At 40.6% G+C, this 17418-nt stretch overlaps 1 protein-coding gene across 2 annotated transcripts in view; it reads left to right on the top strand.

Annotated features, from left to right (window-relative positions):
- The window catches only part of BTBD3 (BTB (POZ) domain containing 3), a 21305-nt gene extending 4282 nt beyond the window's left edge, over positions 1–17023 (top strand). Inside the window, exons 2-5 of one of the 2 annotated variants that reach the window (XM_009319563.1) lie at positions 10301–10565; positions 11100–11190; positions 11694–11812; positions 15897–17023. In XM_009319563.1, coding sequence (XP_009317838.1) covers positions 10423–10565; positions 11100–11190; positions 11694–11812; positions 15897–16929 — 1386 coding nt within the window. In that variant the 5' untranslated portion in view covers positions 10301–10422 and the 3' untranslated portion in view covers positions 16930–17023. Of the gene's footprint in view, positions 1–9962; positions 10566–11099; positions 11191–11693; positions 11813–15896 lie in introns of those variants that run through there. The other variant, XM_009319562.1, reaches the window with a different exon arrangement.
- The last annotated feature ends 395 nt before the right edge of the window (positions 17024–17418 follow it).

The following is a 17418-nucleotide window of genomic DNA, read 5'->3' as shown; positions in this document are numbered from 1 at the left end:
CTGTGTTGTCCCTCCAACAGATGTCGGGGTGGTTGAAGTCCCCTATGAGGAACCAGGGCTTGTGAGCATGAGGCTGCTCCTATCTTGTCTATAGAGGGCCTCATCCGCTCGGTCTTCCTGGTCAGGTGGCCTGTAGCAGACCCCCACTGTAATGTCACCTGTCCCTGTCTTTCTTTTAATTCTGACCCATAAGCTCTTGGTCGGCTCCTCATCCATCCCCAGGCAGAGCTCCACGTGCTCCAGCTGGTCATTGACATAGAGGGCGATGCCCCCTCCTCGTCTTCCCTGCCTGTCCTTCCTAAAGAGCCTGTATCCCTCCATCCCAACACTCCAGTCATAGGAGCCATCCCACCATATCTCCGTGATGCCAGTAAGGTTGTAGCCCTGCAGGTGTGCGCACGTCTCTAACTCCTCTTGTTTATTCCCCACGCTACGTGTGTTTGCACAGAGGTATTTAAGTTGGGCCCCGATGAAGCTGTCTTACTGCCCGGAGTTCCCTTGTGCTGCTCTTCAGGCGCTCTCCTGCTGACCTGTGATCCTTCTCCAGGCTCTGGGCATCTACTGCTGGCCCTGGCATCAAACTGGTAGGAGTGGGATGGATTGAGGTTCCTCTCCCCGGCATCATGTACCACTTCAGTACAGGGCTGTATGACTTGTTGATAACATCCTCCTGTGGCAGGATTTTTATGTACCACGTTACACTCTGTATCCATCCTAGCTGCGGTTTCTCCTCTTCACATCCGAAGCGATTTAAAGGAGTCATTTTCTTCAGAAAAATACATTTGCTGGAATTACAGCTCTCCTCCCCGGCATCATGTACCACTTCAGTACAGGGCTGTATGACTTGTTGATAACATCCTCCTGTGGCAGGATTTTTATGTACCACGTTACACTCTGTATCCATCCTAGCTGCGGTTTCTCCTCTTCACATCCGAAGCGATTTAAAGGAGTCATTTTCTTCAGAAAAATACATTTGCTGGAATTACAGCTCTGCTGCCTCCCCGTTTGCTCAAAGCATGCTTGGTTGCAAGGGTTTTCTGAGAGTATGAAAAGAAAGCAACTCTTCAGTCAGGTAGCGTGTTTGCTTGTGCCTGATAGGTGTGAGATTTTATATGTAGGCTTGCAATAGTTGATGGAACAAAGTCCTTTTAAAATCTAATCCATAATACACCACGTGCTACTTAGCAGTGTGTCACCTTGCCCGTTTAGCAGGGGGGGAAAGTGCAAGCCGTCCTCTTTAACACTGGGGAGGAGCTGAAGCTAGCTGCGTATTATTTACAACAGAAATGTATGCAGTGGCCTACACTGTCCCTTTGTTGCAGTATTATACCTTCCTTTGGAGTCCTCAGCATACAGTTCAACTCGGAGATGAAAGAAATTGTTGTCCTGTTAGGCAGCTTGCTCAGTTTCCGTCGAGGCACGTAGCCCAAAGGGCTACCATGTGACGTTAGGGCAGCGTAATGCACTTAAACCTGTACAAAGTGCACCTAGGTGCATTTGATTTCTTAGTGCTGGTTGATTTTTGTCTTCAGTAGTACTCTCCTATCAGACCAAGGTGATACTACTCCACGTATACCAAGAAAAAGTAAAAGTTTTCTTACTATATAAAACTTTGTAATACCTAAAACCCCTATGTATGTATGTTTACCTTGGACAGTCCCTTAATTATCTCTTATGTTTGATTACTTGCTTCTTCCTTGATTTTTGTCTTCAGTAGTACTCTCCTATCAGACCAAGGTGATACTACTCCACGTATACCAAGAAAAAGTAAAAGTTTTCTTACTATATAAAACTTTGTAATACCTAAAACCCCTGTGTATGTATGTTTACCTTGCACAGTCCCTTAATTATCTTTTACGTTTGATTACTTGCTTCTTCCTTGATTTTCTTCTTTTTCTCTACTAAAGTTCTGACGTGTCCTAGGGTCTCTGAAACAGTTATTGTGAAGGAGAACAGGCATTTGGGATATCCTAGTATTGCTAGACAAATACATCTTAATGCTTGAAAGTATATTCTGAAACCAGCATTTGACGAGTATGTATATGGTCGTCTTGAAAATTGGCTAGCTGCCGTTCACTTGTAAAGAGGAGGAGAAAGTAATAGAAATACTAAAGCCTCGCTGACCTAATAGGCAAGTGTGACTGAAATATTTGCAGCAAAGGAAAGTAAATCTGATTTTCTGAAACAGCTAAGATAAAAATTTGGCAACATCTTTATCCCCCTGTGGAACGGCCGTTCAAACAGAAGCTGCATGTGCTGTGAGAGTCTGGAAAGAAGGGCAAGTAACAAGATCCACAGCTTCTAACGTGTGGCAAAGGAAGATTAATTCAGTACAGTGCAGTTTAATGGACGTAACGTTTGGTTCCATTCCCTGAACTATTTTGGATGCAGCTCAGGCTAGCAGCAATCCGTCTCTCATATCTAAAAAATGAGGTTATTAAACAATTGTCAAAAAATTGCAAGAGTTGTTGTTCATGGGTTTTGACTCTCACTTTTGAGAAGTGAGAGCCACCGTGTTTGAGAACACATTTCTTATCAAATGCTTGTTTTGCCAATGGACTGACTTGTTCCTCTTTCGCTAACTGGGGTCATCTTCCTCTTTTGTCGTTTAAAATGCAGTAGAAACAAGAAGTTCTACTAATTTTTCCCTGTATTTAAGCTAATTTAAAATACTTTTACTGAATGGTTCCAGGTATGCTCTTCTACTGTAAACACAAATGTGCCAAATCACTGCTCTGCTTTGCATTTTTAAGCCATATGTTTTCCCTTTAGGGAAGTTCAGGGAACTATGGATTGGCATGATGTAGTTTTCCCGTGACAGACCCAAATGACGTTTACATTACAACACCTAACCAAGCTTTCTGAAAGTCCCCTCCGTTTTTCTTAACCTTGTTGGAAGGTGCTGGTAGCATGGCAGTCCCAGGAGACCGAAGTTTGCAGGCCACAGAACAGGTATGGTGTGGGTGGCAGCAATATCCTCTCCCCCTCCTTTGTCCCACAGGGTACTTCAACGCTATGGTTTGATGTGGTGAATGTAGGTTATCTGCACGTGAAGAATGTAGTCCTTGAATTATATGCCAACATAATCAACTGTAATGCAGTCCCCATGTGGATAGTTACTTACCCCACGGGGTAGTTATTCTTCTAGTGCCATCAGCTCTCACAAGCGAGGACTCGCTGAGATGCCTTCTCTATCTGGGTTAGCGTTTGCGTTTTGCAGACTTGCTGTGTGTAGGGGGACAAAGACGTTTCGGAACCGCTGATGTAATGGAGTAGGACGAGTCACCTCCCAACCCACCCTTTATGAGAGCCTATATTAATTTAACTATTCAGTTTAGAAAGAATAGTTTCTGAGCCAAGTTAAAATTAGTATAAAGGTTTGTCTACATAGGCAAGATCTGTCTGTTAGGTAGGAAGTTCTGTCTGTAGTCATCCGATCCCGATCTCTCCCTTGAAATAGGCAGCATGTGAGTACTAATTGTAGTGGTGGTTTTTCTGAAGTGCACTAAGATCACTAGCTTCTTTCTCACGGGGCACTGAACGATCATTAAATGCTAATGACTTTTGATTACTGTTGACCTCGGTCAATTTAGAATTAGTGACCTAGAGACGAAAACCACTGTATCTCATTACCAATTTCCTGAGCTATCTGATCTTTCCTTTGTAAGTCAGTTTTGGTAAGAGGCAGAGTAGAATTAAAGTTGACCTCTGTCTTAGGAAAAGGGTTGAATGCTTTCAGGTTTGCAATATCATATTTAGAAATAAATTAAAAAAAAAAGGCAGCCACTAAGAAAGAACTTACTTTTGACCCCACAGATTGTCAAGAGCAAAACTCAACGTGAAACGAAATGGACAAGCTAGAGTAGTAGTGATGGGGAAGGAATGCATAATTTGTCACTTTTAAATTAGTAGAAAAACAGTTTATCTCCTGTAACCTTGAATTGAATTCTCATTTTGTAGTTGCAGGTTTTCTCATCTCAGAGCTCATTTATGATTCTTGGTTTTACTTTGAACTATCAAGAAGCAAATTAATGTTTATAGAATAAATTGCAAATTCTGCTCTGGGATATTTTCTACCTGCAGTTCCCAAACTATGACATGGGGGAATATGTCTCAGCAGGCTGGTAAAATCATGTATTTCATGTTGTCATGAAGCATTTCACATTCTTTCTTTCCATATGCACAGAAGAGAATGTTTGTGTGATAATTCATTGTAACGGGATCAAATATGTTGTTCACTGTAGGTTGTTTAAACATAAGCCTTTCTTTATACAGTTGTGGTTTATATGGACTGTCTTTTGTGCAGCAAGCATGGTATTGAAATAATAATGAAAACACAAGAGAATTTTAAATATTTTTTTTCTTGCTTGCTCTAATACACTAGCTATATTTATTTTGACCCAGGTGGGAACAAAATCTCTAACTTCAAAAGCAAAACTCAACAGTGTAGAGAAGTCTTTTGTGTTATGTTGTGTTTGGGGTGTAAATATAAAGTTATCGAACCTCTCACTTGGGGTTAAATTGCAAACTTTAAGCAGCTAAGCAAGAAAGTAACAGGAAAAAAAATTACAGCGGGAGATGTTGCACTTGGTGTAGGAACAGTTTCGGGGAGAGCCGACTGAAATCCACACAGAGGGAAAGTGGATGTTTATTTGCAAGTAAACGTAGGGCTAAATGTTAAAGATAATGTTTTGTTTTGATTGCTTTGTCTCAAAAAGCATATTGCTGTAAAAAAACAAAATGAAGAAGCTTGCAGGTACTAAAAGGACATATTAAAAAGATTAAGGCTGCTTTGGTAGGGAGACCCATAAGACGTGCTGTGCAGAGACATAGCCTATATGCTAGCAAATAATACAAGAATGAAAGAGTAAAAAACATCTGAATACTCATTCTTTAAGTTTCTATTTTATGTAAGTTTATACTTACCTGTTGACTGGGCTGCTCAGGGCTTTCTGCTTTTGTTTTCTTCAAAGCATTAAGGGCATTTAGGAAAAAAATGTAAAAACTATCTTAGTGGATAATATTATGCAAAGTGTTTAAATCCTCATACTTTAAACACTAAGCAGTTAAGAAGAATATTTGCCGACAAGTGTGTTGCTAGTGTAGCATAAGACCTATAGCAAAATGCAATTTAGCTATTTTGGACTTTGGTTTAAAGCTCCTTGTGTTGGTTCAAGACGCAATTCTACTCTGATACTATTCCACTCATTCCCAGCTCTTGGCTATTCTGCGAAAGAAATGCTGTCTATTTTTTTTACCCTATATTCTGCCTTCTCTGAGAGTCGTTACAATTTTGCCCATCTTTCTCCCTGCTTTTAGTTGTCTGGGTTTGTTTTTTTTTTTCCATAGAAGACCTTACTGAGTAAGACTTCAGGGCCAGCTTTTCCATGCGACAGGCAGGAGTGGATGCAAGCTTGGTTACTTTCAGCGCTGCCAATCAGAAACTTGTGAGAGAAGAGGTTGGAAGATTTTGTCAACTGTAATGCATTTTTTTTACTTGAAATCGGGAGTAGAGCTATCAGTCCCCTTTCCAAATGAGCGTTTTTACAAACAGAAGGGTTGGAATGGTGATTGGGAAGGATTCTTCCAGGTGACTAAATAATTCATAGATGGGTAAACAGAACTAGGCTCCTCAGCTGTGTGGTTTGTTGAGTTTTTTGGTTTTGTTTTTTGAACTTGTACATTCTGTTTCTAAGTGAGTGCTTAAAGTCAACTTAAATTCAATGAAAATTAGCAGTGGACAGGTAGATTTGTTAAACAGTGACATTGTGTGTTTATTTTGGTTAATTGAGATGTATCATCTGAAATTTGTTTCCCTGTAAGGGGAAATCCAGAATTTAAACAAAGAATGTTAATAATGCATAGGCATAATAATTGCCAAGGGAGAGACTTGGCAACTTTACAAAAAAGAAATATATGCATTTTGTCATTGCCTACTTGGAATTCGTTCCTTTATTCATGATCTGGTTGTAACAGACAATTGGGAATTTTGATGAAAGCTTGTTTTTTATAGAATTGTCCAGTTCATGTTGCTACATGAGGAACAGACCTGTAAATGAGAGATACAGAAAAACACAACTTATTAGAAGAAGGAAAAAAAAAAACCCATAGAAGAACTTGGGTATACTTGCTGGGGTGGCAGGAGAGACTGATGTCATATGAGGAAGAGTACTTCCATTAACCCTGGAAATTAAATGATTTCTCAATTGGAAGTTACCTTTAGAAAGGCGTAATTATAGTAGTACCATACTATTAAAAGTTGTACCAAGAGTTGGGATATAATATGGCTCCTGTGCCAACCCTCACAATGGTGTAAAGGTATATTATGGTCTTAACAGAGAAATGAAACTGAGATTGCAGGTATATTGCACACATTTGGATTTGAACAGCAAAATTGATGCTTCAGTTGTTCACAGTATTTAGTCAGGAGCTGATTTCCAAGGCTTTTTAACTTGCTCCTCATAATTTGAAAGGGGCATGTAACTTGATGCATAGTATCTCAGCCTCAGAATATAGTCCTTTGCTTAATTCTTCACCTCTGGCATTTTGGATTTTCATTAGGCCAGCGTTAAGATTTAAGTGTGGAATTTCCTACACCCTTTAAGTTAAAATATTTCTGGCTTGACTACTTTGCTTATAAAATAAAGATTAATGTGCCTTTGAAGAACTGTATTTCCCTTTTTCTAAGTTGTATATACCAAGTTTCGTTCTGTTAATATATAATTAATGAAGAAAAATGAGAATTGCTGAAGAAGATTAGGAACACATTGTAATAAGCTTTCAGAAATGGATAGATCTTTGGGTGAGAGAAGGTCAATTTCCTTGATCCTCTTGCCGGAGACAGGCTGATTTGAACTTGGGATTTTGACTAGTCTTTCAACAGGGAGTAGTTCATAGGTTGCTTTTACTGACTGCTAACGTACTGATTTGTAAATTGATTAACCGTATGTGTATAGTAAAAGAAGAAGACGATGTTGTAGGAAAATAAATGGAAGTTGCTGCCAAAATGGAAAGAATAGTGAGTGCAACTAGCACTAATTCTTTGAGGTTTTTTCCCATTTCACATGCATCTAGTGATTGGTTTAGGAGACTTAGTTTCTGAGCTGATGAAGTGCAGTGGAAGATGGTATAAAGCCTGTAACAGGTTTGTGGTTTTTCATAGGAACTTTTGGAGTCTGTGTGGAACCGGCACTATTACCCAGTTACAGCAGACCAGGTTTTGGTGGGTGGCTTAAGAACAGGCAAAGATGGCAGTTAGGGTTTTTATTTACCGGGGTGGATTTTTATCCTGTCATGCAGATACTTCTTGTCTACTGGGGGTCTGTCTGACTTCTGGATTCAGGCAGAACATGCTTCAGCTGCAGCTTCTCCCTCCCATCCTTTCCCAAGAAAGCACAACATGCTCTACACGCGTTGTGTTTTACAGAAGTTAAAGGTATGGTGGACTCCTACAGGTTCATGTTTATGATCTTTCCCAGACTGAGTTGACCAGGCAGTCCGTCTGTCATTCTTTCTCTTCTGTAGCCTCCCAGTGACCTTATCTGGTGTATGTATAATCTTTGGATTTGTGCTGGTCAAATGGTTTGAAAAAAATGGGTGAGAACCTTGATTTTTATATACTTTGGTAGTCTATAAAATGGATTTATGGAAAGAAAATCAAATCTCTTGTTTGAATCTCCTAACCCCTGCTATTTTTCGCCTTCTGCCAACTGCAATGCTGAGAACCAGATTTTCTGAAGAGTGCATCGTTTCTCTGTACTTTAAGGGTTTTTTTTTTAAACGTCTTCCTTTTGCAGTGTCTGTCCTGTGCAGTGGCAAGAGGGCTATTTTTGTAACTAGAAGGGCTGGAAATTTACATAAGAAGGGGAAAAAAAAAACCGTATGCAAACTCAGCAAACTCAAATTTTGTGCTGAGAATACCTGCTGTGTCCCTGTTATAAACTCTCAGCTGTGAGCAGTCATAAACATCCCATCTGTGGGATGAGTTTCTTCTGCTTTACCCCCTCTTTTACCTCTTTACAGTTCAATATGGCTTAGGTTGTTAGTTTCCCTTCCAAATCAATCTGTTGCAGATAAAAAAGGAAAACAAAGAGAAAGGAGGGAAGGAAAGAAAGAAAAGCTTGCTAGAAAATATTTCTTTGGAAATTGCATAACCTGCCTCTGTATTTAGGAACATATCTGATTTTCAGCCACACCAGGCACAATCTACCATCTTACTTTAAATTACTAGTGAGGGTGATTTTGCACTAAGATGCTGGGTTGTGAAATGTAGCAGCTGAGGCATGGACGCATATACTTCTGTTTCCCCCTTCCATGAGCAGTGACTTCAGACAGAGGGGACAGACACGTGTTTGGAAATGGTATCATCTCAAGCCACTGCAGCAAAGTCTCTAGCTGGCCGACTGCCAGGGTGTTTAGTTAGTGCTTAATGTGGAGTGTCTCCCAAGGAGACCTGATAATCTTTGAAATATCTGCACTTAGGTTCTACAGTTTTGGGTTTAAAGACATTCAGAGATTATGTGTGACAAAGCCATAGCTGTGATTCAAGCAATCGTGATGGTGTTTCAATAAATAGCCTGAGTAACGTTTCTGTGCTTCAGTTTAAGTCAGTGGCAGATTTCTGTCAGGGATTTCAGCAAGGTCAGCCATTTCTCCACCAACCTTTGATCACTTTAATTTCACTGTTGTACTTGTCCAGCAAAACTAATTAAGGCTAAAAGTGGCTAAATTTGCTTTGAAATCAAAGAGGATTTTTTTCTTTAAAACTTGAAAATAATTATGAAATCGTACTTTAGTTATACCACCCCAATATTCTAATATGTGAAAAGTTGACATCTAATACCTAATATTTTTTTATTTCCCTGCTTTTTTTTTTAAGTGGCTATGCTTGCTTGGGTTTTTTTTTTTATACACTTGACCTACTATTAAGGAAATCTGATCTAAATTTTAAGTTCTAAGTAAACTAATGACTGAGAATTAGTCGTCTTTCCTATTTAAATGGTTTGGTTGGCATAGCTTATATCCTGTTTATTTCAGAAAGTATTTGTGAATAAAATGGGAGTGTTTGCATCTCAAGGAGTGGTTTCTGCCTGAGACTCTCTAAATCATTCGGACTTTTTCATTTAATGCTTTGAAATATTGATTAAACATATTCACTCTCGTTTGCTTTAATCTGATTGCACATCTAGAAGTTTTCTTCTGATGTTGTGCAACCATGTCTGGTGTAAGCTGGCTTAATTAGCACTGCTTAGTGATTTGGGACCCCTGTCAAAGGCTATTATGTTATCTGGAAACATAAGGAGTTAAAGCTAAAGCTGTGACCTCACCTCTATTCATGTTACACTGGAGTAGAAGCTGCGCTGAAAGGGATTGTTTAACTGCGTCGCTGTCTTTGCTGCTGCTAGTTGATTGCTTTAATTTGGTTCTGATAGCTATAGCGTGCTTTTGCTGAACAACTGGTATGGTAGGGATTTGTGGGAATACTAGAGGCGTATGAAGTCATGCTAATACTGACTGCATGTGGAAATTGCTCCCGTGGAAATATTTAGACTCAAATATGTCTTTCTACCTGATTTCAACTTTTTATTGCTTCTCCCGTGAAAACTCAAGCAGCGTCAAGGAGAGCTAAACCACACATGCTTCCGGCCAGTCATGCACTTACGCAACTGTGCATGCCATTTATTCCTTTATTACTTAGCACTACGTATTAACTGAAGAGTGCAACTGCTGTCGCTTTAATGTCAGAGCGACGTACGTTACAATAGGTGTCACTGTGCGGCTGGGTCCAATCGTTGTCGGTGACTTCAGCTATTGGCTCCGAATGCTGGCTGACTCCATCTGCAGGGCTGCAATACCTACTCCGTTCCGATCCGTTCAACGCACAAGTTCAGCTCGCCGAGCAGACTAGCAGTGCTATCGCGCGTCTTGCTAGCCCCCTTCAGAAAGCCGGTGCTACAGCCGCACGCGTACCCTCCTCACAGGGTGTAGCGCTTTCAGGCGATTCCTGAGCAGGAGATCTGGAAAGAAATAAAACTGGCAGGAATGATGGGGATGTATTTAACAATTCAAGTACTGGATCAAACTTAAAGCCGGTTTCTTACTCAGTGCACTGGAAAGGTCACCTTGTCTTGCTGGAAAAGAAGCAAACTCTCAGCTCTGCTGCTCTCTATTTAACAGCTTCCACGTGCATTTCTTAATGTTCCTGGCTAGTTAGGCTATCTAGCTTTACAGACAAGTATACTCATGGTAGATGAGAAAGGAAAGAACATGAAATGTCTCACCTTCTTCTTGATGCTTCCAGAGACAGTCAAGAACAGGTCCAAGAAGAGCTCTAAGAAGGGAAATAGCAGCAGCAGTAGCAGCAGCAAATTGCCTCCAGTTTGCTATGAAATCATTACCTTGAAGACCAAAAAGAAGAAGAAGATGGCTGCTGATATTTTTCCCCGAAAGAAGCCAGCCAACACTAATACAACTGCTGTCCAGCAGTACCACCAGCAAAATCTCAATAACAACAACACTATTCCGACACCTAATTGGCAAGGACTTTATCCAACCATCAGAGAGAGGTAAGTTCAGGGCAGTTTATTTTTGCTGTTTGAATGGAGTGGTGAAAAGTAGCAAAATGTTTGTAATGCATATGTCTAGTTATTCATTTGTTTGCTGAAGAAAAGACAGTTCTCTCTTTTTTTTCTTTGTGTGTGTGAAAGAAGTATTTTGGTAATGGAAAATATTTTAATATCTCTTTTCCAGACAGTGCAGCTGTTTGTCTTGAGTAAATAAAAATTTTGCTGGAAGCTACAGCATACCCGTAAAGATTTGCTTTTAGACCTTAGTGGAGATTTTCAGTGATACATGCTCTTGACTTTGATTTCCACTTTTTGAAAAGTTCTCATAAGTTTGGGGGGTTTTTTATTGCATGTGCACCACCCCCCTTCCTGGTATATTTGTGTGATGATGTGTAAAGTATCTTAAACCAAAGCGTGACCTGCTTCTCTTTACTAACACGCAACTTTAAGTTGTTAAGAAATTAAATTTCTTGGGTCTGGGGCAAGCACAGTGTTACTGGGCACCATAAATTAACACGCTGCCTCTGTTCGTAGAAATGCAGTGATGTTCAACAATGACTTGATGGCAGATGTTCATTTTGTGGTCGGGCCACCAGGTGGGACCCAGCGGCTGCCAGGACACAAAGTAAGCAACAGCTGCATTATCGGCTTGGGCGGCGATAGCAAGAGAGAGCTCCCACGGTTACGCCAGGACATAGCGTGGGAGACTCGGCTCTTCTGGGACAGGCATAGTTCTTTATTTTAAAAGGCTACACGCAGTGGGATAGTCTGTCCCTTGCTTTTCTTTGTGTTTTCGGTTAAACAGTACACTTATGCTAAGGCAATCATTGTAAAGTTAAGAGCACTGCTTTGTGCTGCTGATTAATATTACTCCTGAGATTTTCTAGAAATAGTTAACTTCTGTAGTGCATCTGGGCGTTTTCCAGTAGCCAGTGCATATACGCCCATGAGAGTAAAATGCAGGGAAAATGTGTGATTTTGTTCTTAACTTTGACTTCATTTCTTACTGAAGTGTGTCTATAGAGCCTGTCGGTGAAGCCCGGTGTACTCAGAGTGGCTCTCCCACATTGTTTTTGTTGGCAGTGCTTTCAGTTTAAAGCATGAAATAAGATTTCCCTTTCTCAACAGTATGTCCTGGCTGTTGGGAGCTCTGTATTCCATGCGATGTTTTACGGAGAGCTTGCTGAGGACAAAGATGAAATCCGTATACCAGATGTTGAGCCTGCTGCTTTTCTCGCAATGCTGAAGTAAGCATCATTCATCTGCTGGATATGTTCTCCTTTATGATGTATACGTACACTGGTCGTGTCATAGTTGAAGTGTTAGACTTGCATATAAACAGAAAGAAAGCAGTTGCTTAAAATATTCCTCTTTTTGTGTTCCAAGTGTTTTACGCTTTTACCTCATGTTGCTCTTCCCCTCTACTTCCAGGCATGCATGTATTAGACTAATGTAGGCAGTTATAAATAATGACTTTGACAGGGGCTCTTTGGACATATTGTATACTGTAATGCCTATTGATCTGATTTGTCACTACACATGTTACACAAAGGAATGGAGTTACTAAAAAGAATTGTCAGCTGTAACAAAAAAAAACTGTTCTACTTTGCAAGCATCGTGAAAAGTTAAAAACACACAACCCACCCCCTCCACCCCAAACCCCAGAATTGCTGGGTTTGTATACTGACATCATTCCAGCTCTTTTATAAACTTGATGTATGCAGGTCTTGTCTTAGAAAAACGACCCTAAGGTATTGAATGTAGCCTCTGAAAATTAAATTTCTCCTCATCTCTCATACTGATGCATTTGGAAAGTGATAAAAAGGCTGTTTACATGAATAGGGTTTTTTATTCTAACAGGGGAAAAACAGTCAGTTTACATGATCGTTGTTTTTCTTCCTGCAAACTGCATAAGAAATGCTATCTTTTCCTAAATGAGCATAATGAAGCAGCTTCCCTGCTGAATTGTCCTTGGACGTATCTATAAATTCTGATTATTAAAGAGAAATGCCCCATCACAGAAATGCTATGGCTTTGAGGGTTTAGTAACTGCCATTGCCTTCTGATAAAGAGTATACATTAGTATCTGATAGTCATCCTTTTAGTATGCTGCAGATTTTCTTGCGTGTAATGATGTAATCACTAGCTAGCAACTTACTGTATTTCATAGATTGTTTTGACTAGCTTGTGATTACAGAATGGTTTCTTTTTTTCTTCTACATTTCAGCGGCACTGTAGATGAACATTCAAAGTTGCATATAGAGTTTGTTGCGTAGAGTTTTTATAGGTTATCATGAACATCAGAAATGTTCTGCGCAAATACCAATAACTGCCAGGAAAAGCTGAAGTCACACAGATGTTCTATAGACCTGGAATATAAAGTTAAGATTTGACATTATGTAAGTAGGTGTGTTATGGATCCCTGCTTTGGGCCTTTCTGGTTTTGCGGGTATTTTCTGCAGAGCTCAAACTTGTGCTTTACTTTCATGCAGAATTTTACAAGGCACAAATACAAGATACTTGGATTCCCCCAGTCCCCCTTCCTTTTTGAACAGCAAATCTATTTCACTGTGGGTAAATGTGATTTGCCATATAAAAACTGAATGCTTTCTGAATTTATCATTAAGAAATGTGTTCAGAGAGCAAACCTAGAAAACAGAGTATCAATACTGACATCTAGGTCTTGGCATATTATTTAGCCCATGGCAATGTAAGACACTATCTTTGAGAGCGCGGCCAGAACCGTGGAATTCTTCACCTTCTCAGCTTTTATTTAAAAAAAACCAAAAGACCACAAAAAGTTTGTGGTCTGTGTGGATGTTGACATTGCCAGTGTTAACTTCCACTGATGCAGTGTACCTGAACCTGCAGAGTGCTCCTGTGTCTGCAAACGCCACGGGTGTCTGCAGCTGTGACGGTGCAGGGAAGGGACAGGGATGTTGCTCAGCAGTGCAGCATTCCCCTCATCGCAGGATCCAGTGCATGTGCTGCACTGGGTGGAGCTTGGGGGGCCCACAGTCCCCTTCACCCCTCTCCCCTGGGGAATCATCCCATGAGTGTTGCTTGCAACCGCTGCGAGCTGTGGATGGCAGAAGGTTCTTGATACTGTTGCTACAGAAGGAAAAGACTTTTTACCTATCCCAAAGCAGCCCTCTCCTTCCTACGCTCCTTTCCGCAGTCGGGAGGAATGCACCATAATGTTTGTCAGAAAATACACTGAGTTTGTTTTTGTGGATTTTTGGGGTTGGGGGTTTTTTGAGGGGTGTTTTGGTGGTTCCCACCCCACCTCCACCCCCCCCAGACAGCAAATTCTTACAGCGTAAATATTTTTTGTCTTTTACTATATAGTGGGCATTCTGACAACAAACACCAGACAAGGTATTGCTGGATGTAACATAGGAAATAATACCTCAACTGGTAGATACTAATTATTCTCCCAGTAAAATTCCTTTGGCTGTTCTCTACGGTTTTAAAAATAGAGTTAAATTCACAGTCTAGCTGACACACTGAATTTGTGTCGTATTATATCTTATCTTAATCTTGACTGTTGAAGTTACAATTGTGGTCTCATCTTATCCCAGGATGAATGTGTTACTAAACCATCAAACCCTGTGGTCTAACAGAATCCTCTGCTTAAGAACAGGGTGAAACTGGAATATCAGTAATTGCAGACCAGAGTCGAGGTGCATTGGCAGAGTAAGGAGTGTGGAATATTGCCGACAGCCGAGCTGTGCTGTGTCTGTTGTAAATAAGTGATATTAGTTCTTCACTTTCATGAATATTAAACTAGCAATTTTTGTACTATTTCAATTTAAAACAGATGTCATCATTCTCTGCTGTCCTAGCAGGCAAAGAGAAGTAGTAGAAGGGAGAAAAGAGTTGGAGAGCAATGAGGAGAATCATAAAGATGAATTAATTGATACACTGAAAATTTTTTGGACAGTAAAGGAGCTAAGCCTGTAAGCAGTGATATATAGATGTGCTCTTTGTTGTTACAAATAGTCCAGCTGAAACCAAGTAATAAAGGTTAAAAAAAAAGTTTGGGTCTGTGTAAGTATTCTTTTTCTCTGTAACCTTTTAGATTTTATTATATTGCTTGAGCAGTATCTGCTCTGAGCATGTTTTCTAAGTGTGGCTTGGAGGATAGTACCCTACACTTGCAAAAATACAAATAAAGATATTTACAATCAGATCAGTGTAGATACTAATTCCACTTCATAAGCACATCTGTTCTGCAAAAAATTCATTGTGTTGGGAAACCTGCTAACTAGAAAATTTTAATTAGTACAGGATCGCATACAACTTCAGCTTTACTGGAGGAAGACACTTTTATCAACCATAACCATCAAGATTTGCTTATCCCTATGAAGAGTAAAATTGTATTTGGCATGATTTTAGCACATTGCATTCACCAGCTGCAAATGGGGCCCTGAAGCATGAGATATTAAAAAGAACAAACTGTACAATGCTTCATTTCTCTGAGCAATGAATCCCAGCAGTTTAGTCACATAAATAGAATTTCACCTTCAGCTCTCCCACCACACTAGCATAGCAGTAAAGCTTTTTTTCCTTCCCTATGCAATGAGACTGAGAGAAGACACTGTGGTAGTGGAGCTAGGATGCTGTAAGCATTAATAAACCTGAAAATTAGAATTCTGTGCCTTTTCCTATATGTTTCATGACCCTGTTAAAAAACCAAACCAAACCAAAAAAAAACCCAAACCAACTTCTTTCTCCCTGCCCCCCCCAAAAAAAAAACCCAAAACCCTTCCCCAGTAGTTATGAGGATGGGTAGCACCTGGTATACTTTGATAGTATTTCTATTCTTAGACTAGCTAGTTATTCTCAATAAACTTGTTTCCATTCCTGTATTTATATATACACCTCAATAAATCATCATTCGCCATCATGGGACATCCCATCCAAGTACTCTTTGTAGTGTGTTCCAGATGGTTGTATTAGCCAAGGAAGGCAGCCCTTGAGGAGCTGCTGCCTGGGGCAGATAATCTCTCATTAGTCAAAGCATGTATGGAAGGAAGACAGAGCTGGAGGGACCATAGTTTGTAAACGTAACCATTGTCTACGTAGCATGTACCCCAGGTGTGAAGGTTTATTCACCTTAGATTTAAGCCTGTTCTCTTCCATGGTCTTACTTGAGTGATGAATTTGGTTTGTACTTTTCTTTCTGGATGTAACCAATGTTCCCCAAAAGCACTGCTTAGTTTTAATGTGGAGCCATTTAAATATTCTTTGTTTATAATTTTCAGATGATGTTGACAAATTACGTTTTTGCATTAAGTGGCAGTGTTACATGCATGTGTTTTATTTCAGATACATATATTGTGATGAAATTGATTTGGCTGCAGATACCGTACTGGCTACTCTTTATGCTGCCAAGAAGTATATTGTCCCTCATCTTGCCCGCGCCTGCGTCAACTTTCTAGAGACAAGTCTAAGTGCAAAGAATGCCTGCGTGCTGCTTTCCCAGAGCTGCTTATTCGAGGAACCTGACCTGACCCAGCGCTGTTGGGAAGTGATTGATGCCCAAGCTGAGCTAGCTTTGAAGTCTGAGGGGTTCTGTGACATTGATTTTCAGACACTTGAAAGCATTCTCCGAAGGGAGACTCTGAATGCCAAAGAAATTGTTGTTTTCGAAGCAGCTCTGAACTGGGCTGAAGTGGAGTGTCAGCGGCAAGAGCTAACAGCTACCATAGAGAACAAGCGTAAAGTCCTCGGGAAGGCTCTGTACTTGATACGCATCCCTACCATGGCACTCGATGACTTCGCGAACGGCGCTGCTCAGTCTGGGATTCTGACTCTCAACGAAACCAATGATATCTTCCTCTGGTATACGGCTGCCAAAAAGCCAGAGTTACAGTTTGTAAGCAAGCCCCGGAAAGGCCTCGTTCCGCAGCGATGCCACCGTTTCCAGTCCTGCGCTTACCGCAGCAATCAGTGGCGCTACAGGGGCCGGTGTGACAGCATCCAGTTTGCTGTTGATAAGAGAGTGTTTATTGCTGGCTTTGGGCTGTACGGCTCCAGCTGTGGATCAGCAGAGTACAGTGCCAAGATTGAACTCAAACGACAAGGAGTTATCCTAGGCCAGAACTTGAGTAAATATTTCTCAGATGGTTCTAGTAACACTTTTCCCGTGTGGTTTGAATATCCAGTGCAGATTGAGCCTGACACGTTTTACACAGCTAGTGTGATTCTGGATGGTAACGAACTCAGCTATTTTGGACAAGAAGGAATGACAGAAGTTCAGTGTGGGAAGGTGACTGTTCAGTTTCAGTGCTCTTCGGACAGTACAAATGGCACTGGGGTACAGGGAGGGCAAATTCCCGAACTCATATTTTATGCTTGAATGAAAGTGTGTGGAGACGAAGCATTTTGCTATGAAGAACCTGTCTGGTTCAGGCCTACTGACGCTTAGCTTTTTATCTGCAAATACGTGATCAGTACAGGTAATATGTAACTAAACGCTGCGGGCAAGTTACTGGCTTGCTAGATTTGTAGCATCGTTGGTGATAAAGTTTAAGTGTAATATTTAAACTGGAAGCTCTTAGGAACAAGCGAGTTTTAAAGGCTTTGTAAGAGAGGTGCCTGTTTGCTGGTGAAGCTGACCCTTTCTTGGATGCACCTGTGAATCACCAGAGGATGTCCCCTTCCTGTATCTCGCTAAACTCTGTCTTCATTGATCCACTTTCTTTTTCTCCATTTCCTGCTTTCTGCTTGTAATTATTTGGGGAAGTAGGGGTAGAAAATGAAGAGCCTTGTTTCATAGCTCTCTCCTGTGGGCTCTTCAGACTTAAGAGATTCCAGTAATGAGCTGCTTTTGATCATGGGAGCTGGA

This window comes from Pygoscelis adeliae, unplaced genomic scaffold (assembly GCF_000699105.1).
Source record: "Pygoscelis adeliae isolate BGI_AS28 unplaced genomic scaffold, ASM69910v1 Scaffold122, whole genome shotgun sequence".
Taxonomy (NCBI): Eukaryota; Metazoa; Chordata; class Aves; order Sphenisciformes; family Spheniscidae; genus Pygoscelis; species Pygoscelis adeliae.
The sequence above is the reverse complement of the archived record's forward strand: the minus strand, read 5'-3'. Positions and strand labels throughout refer to the sequence as shown.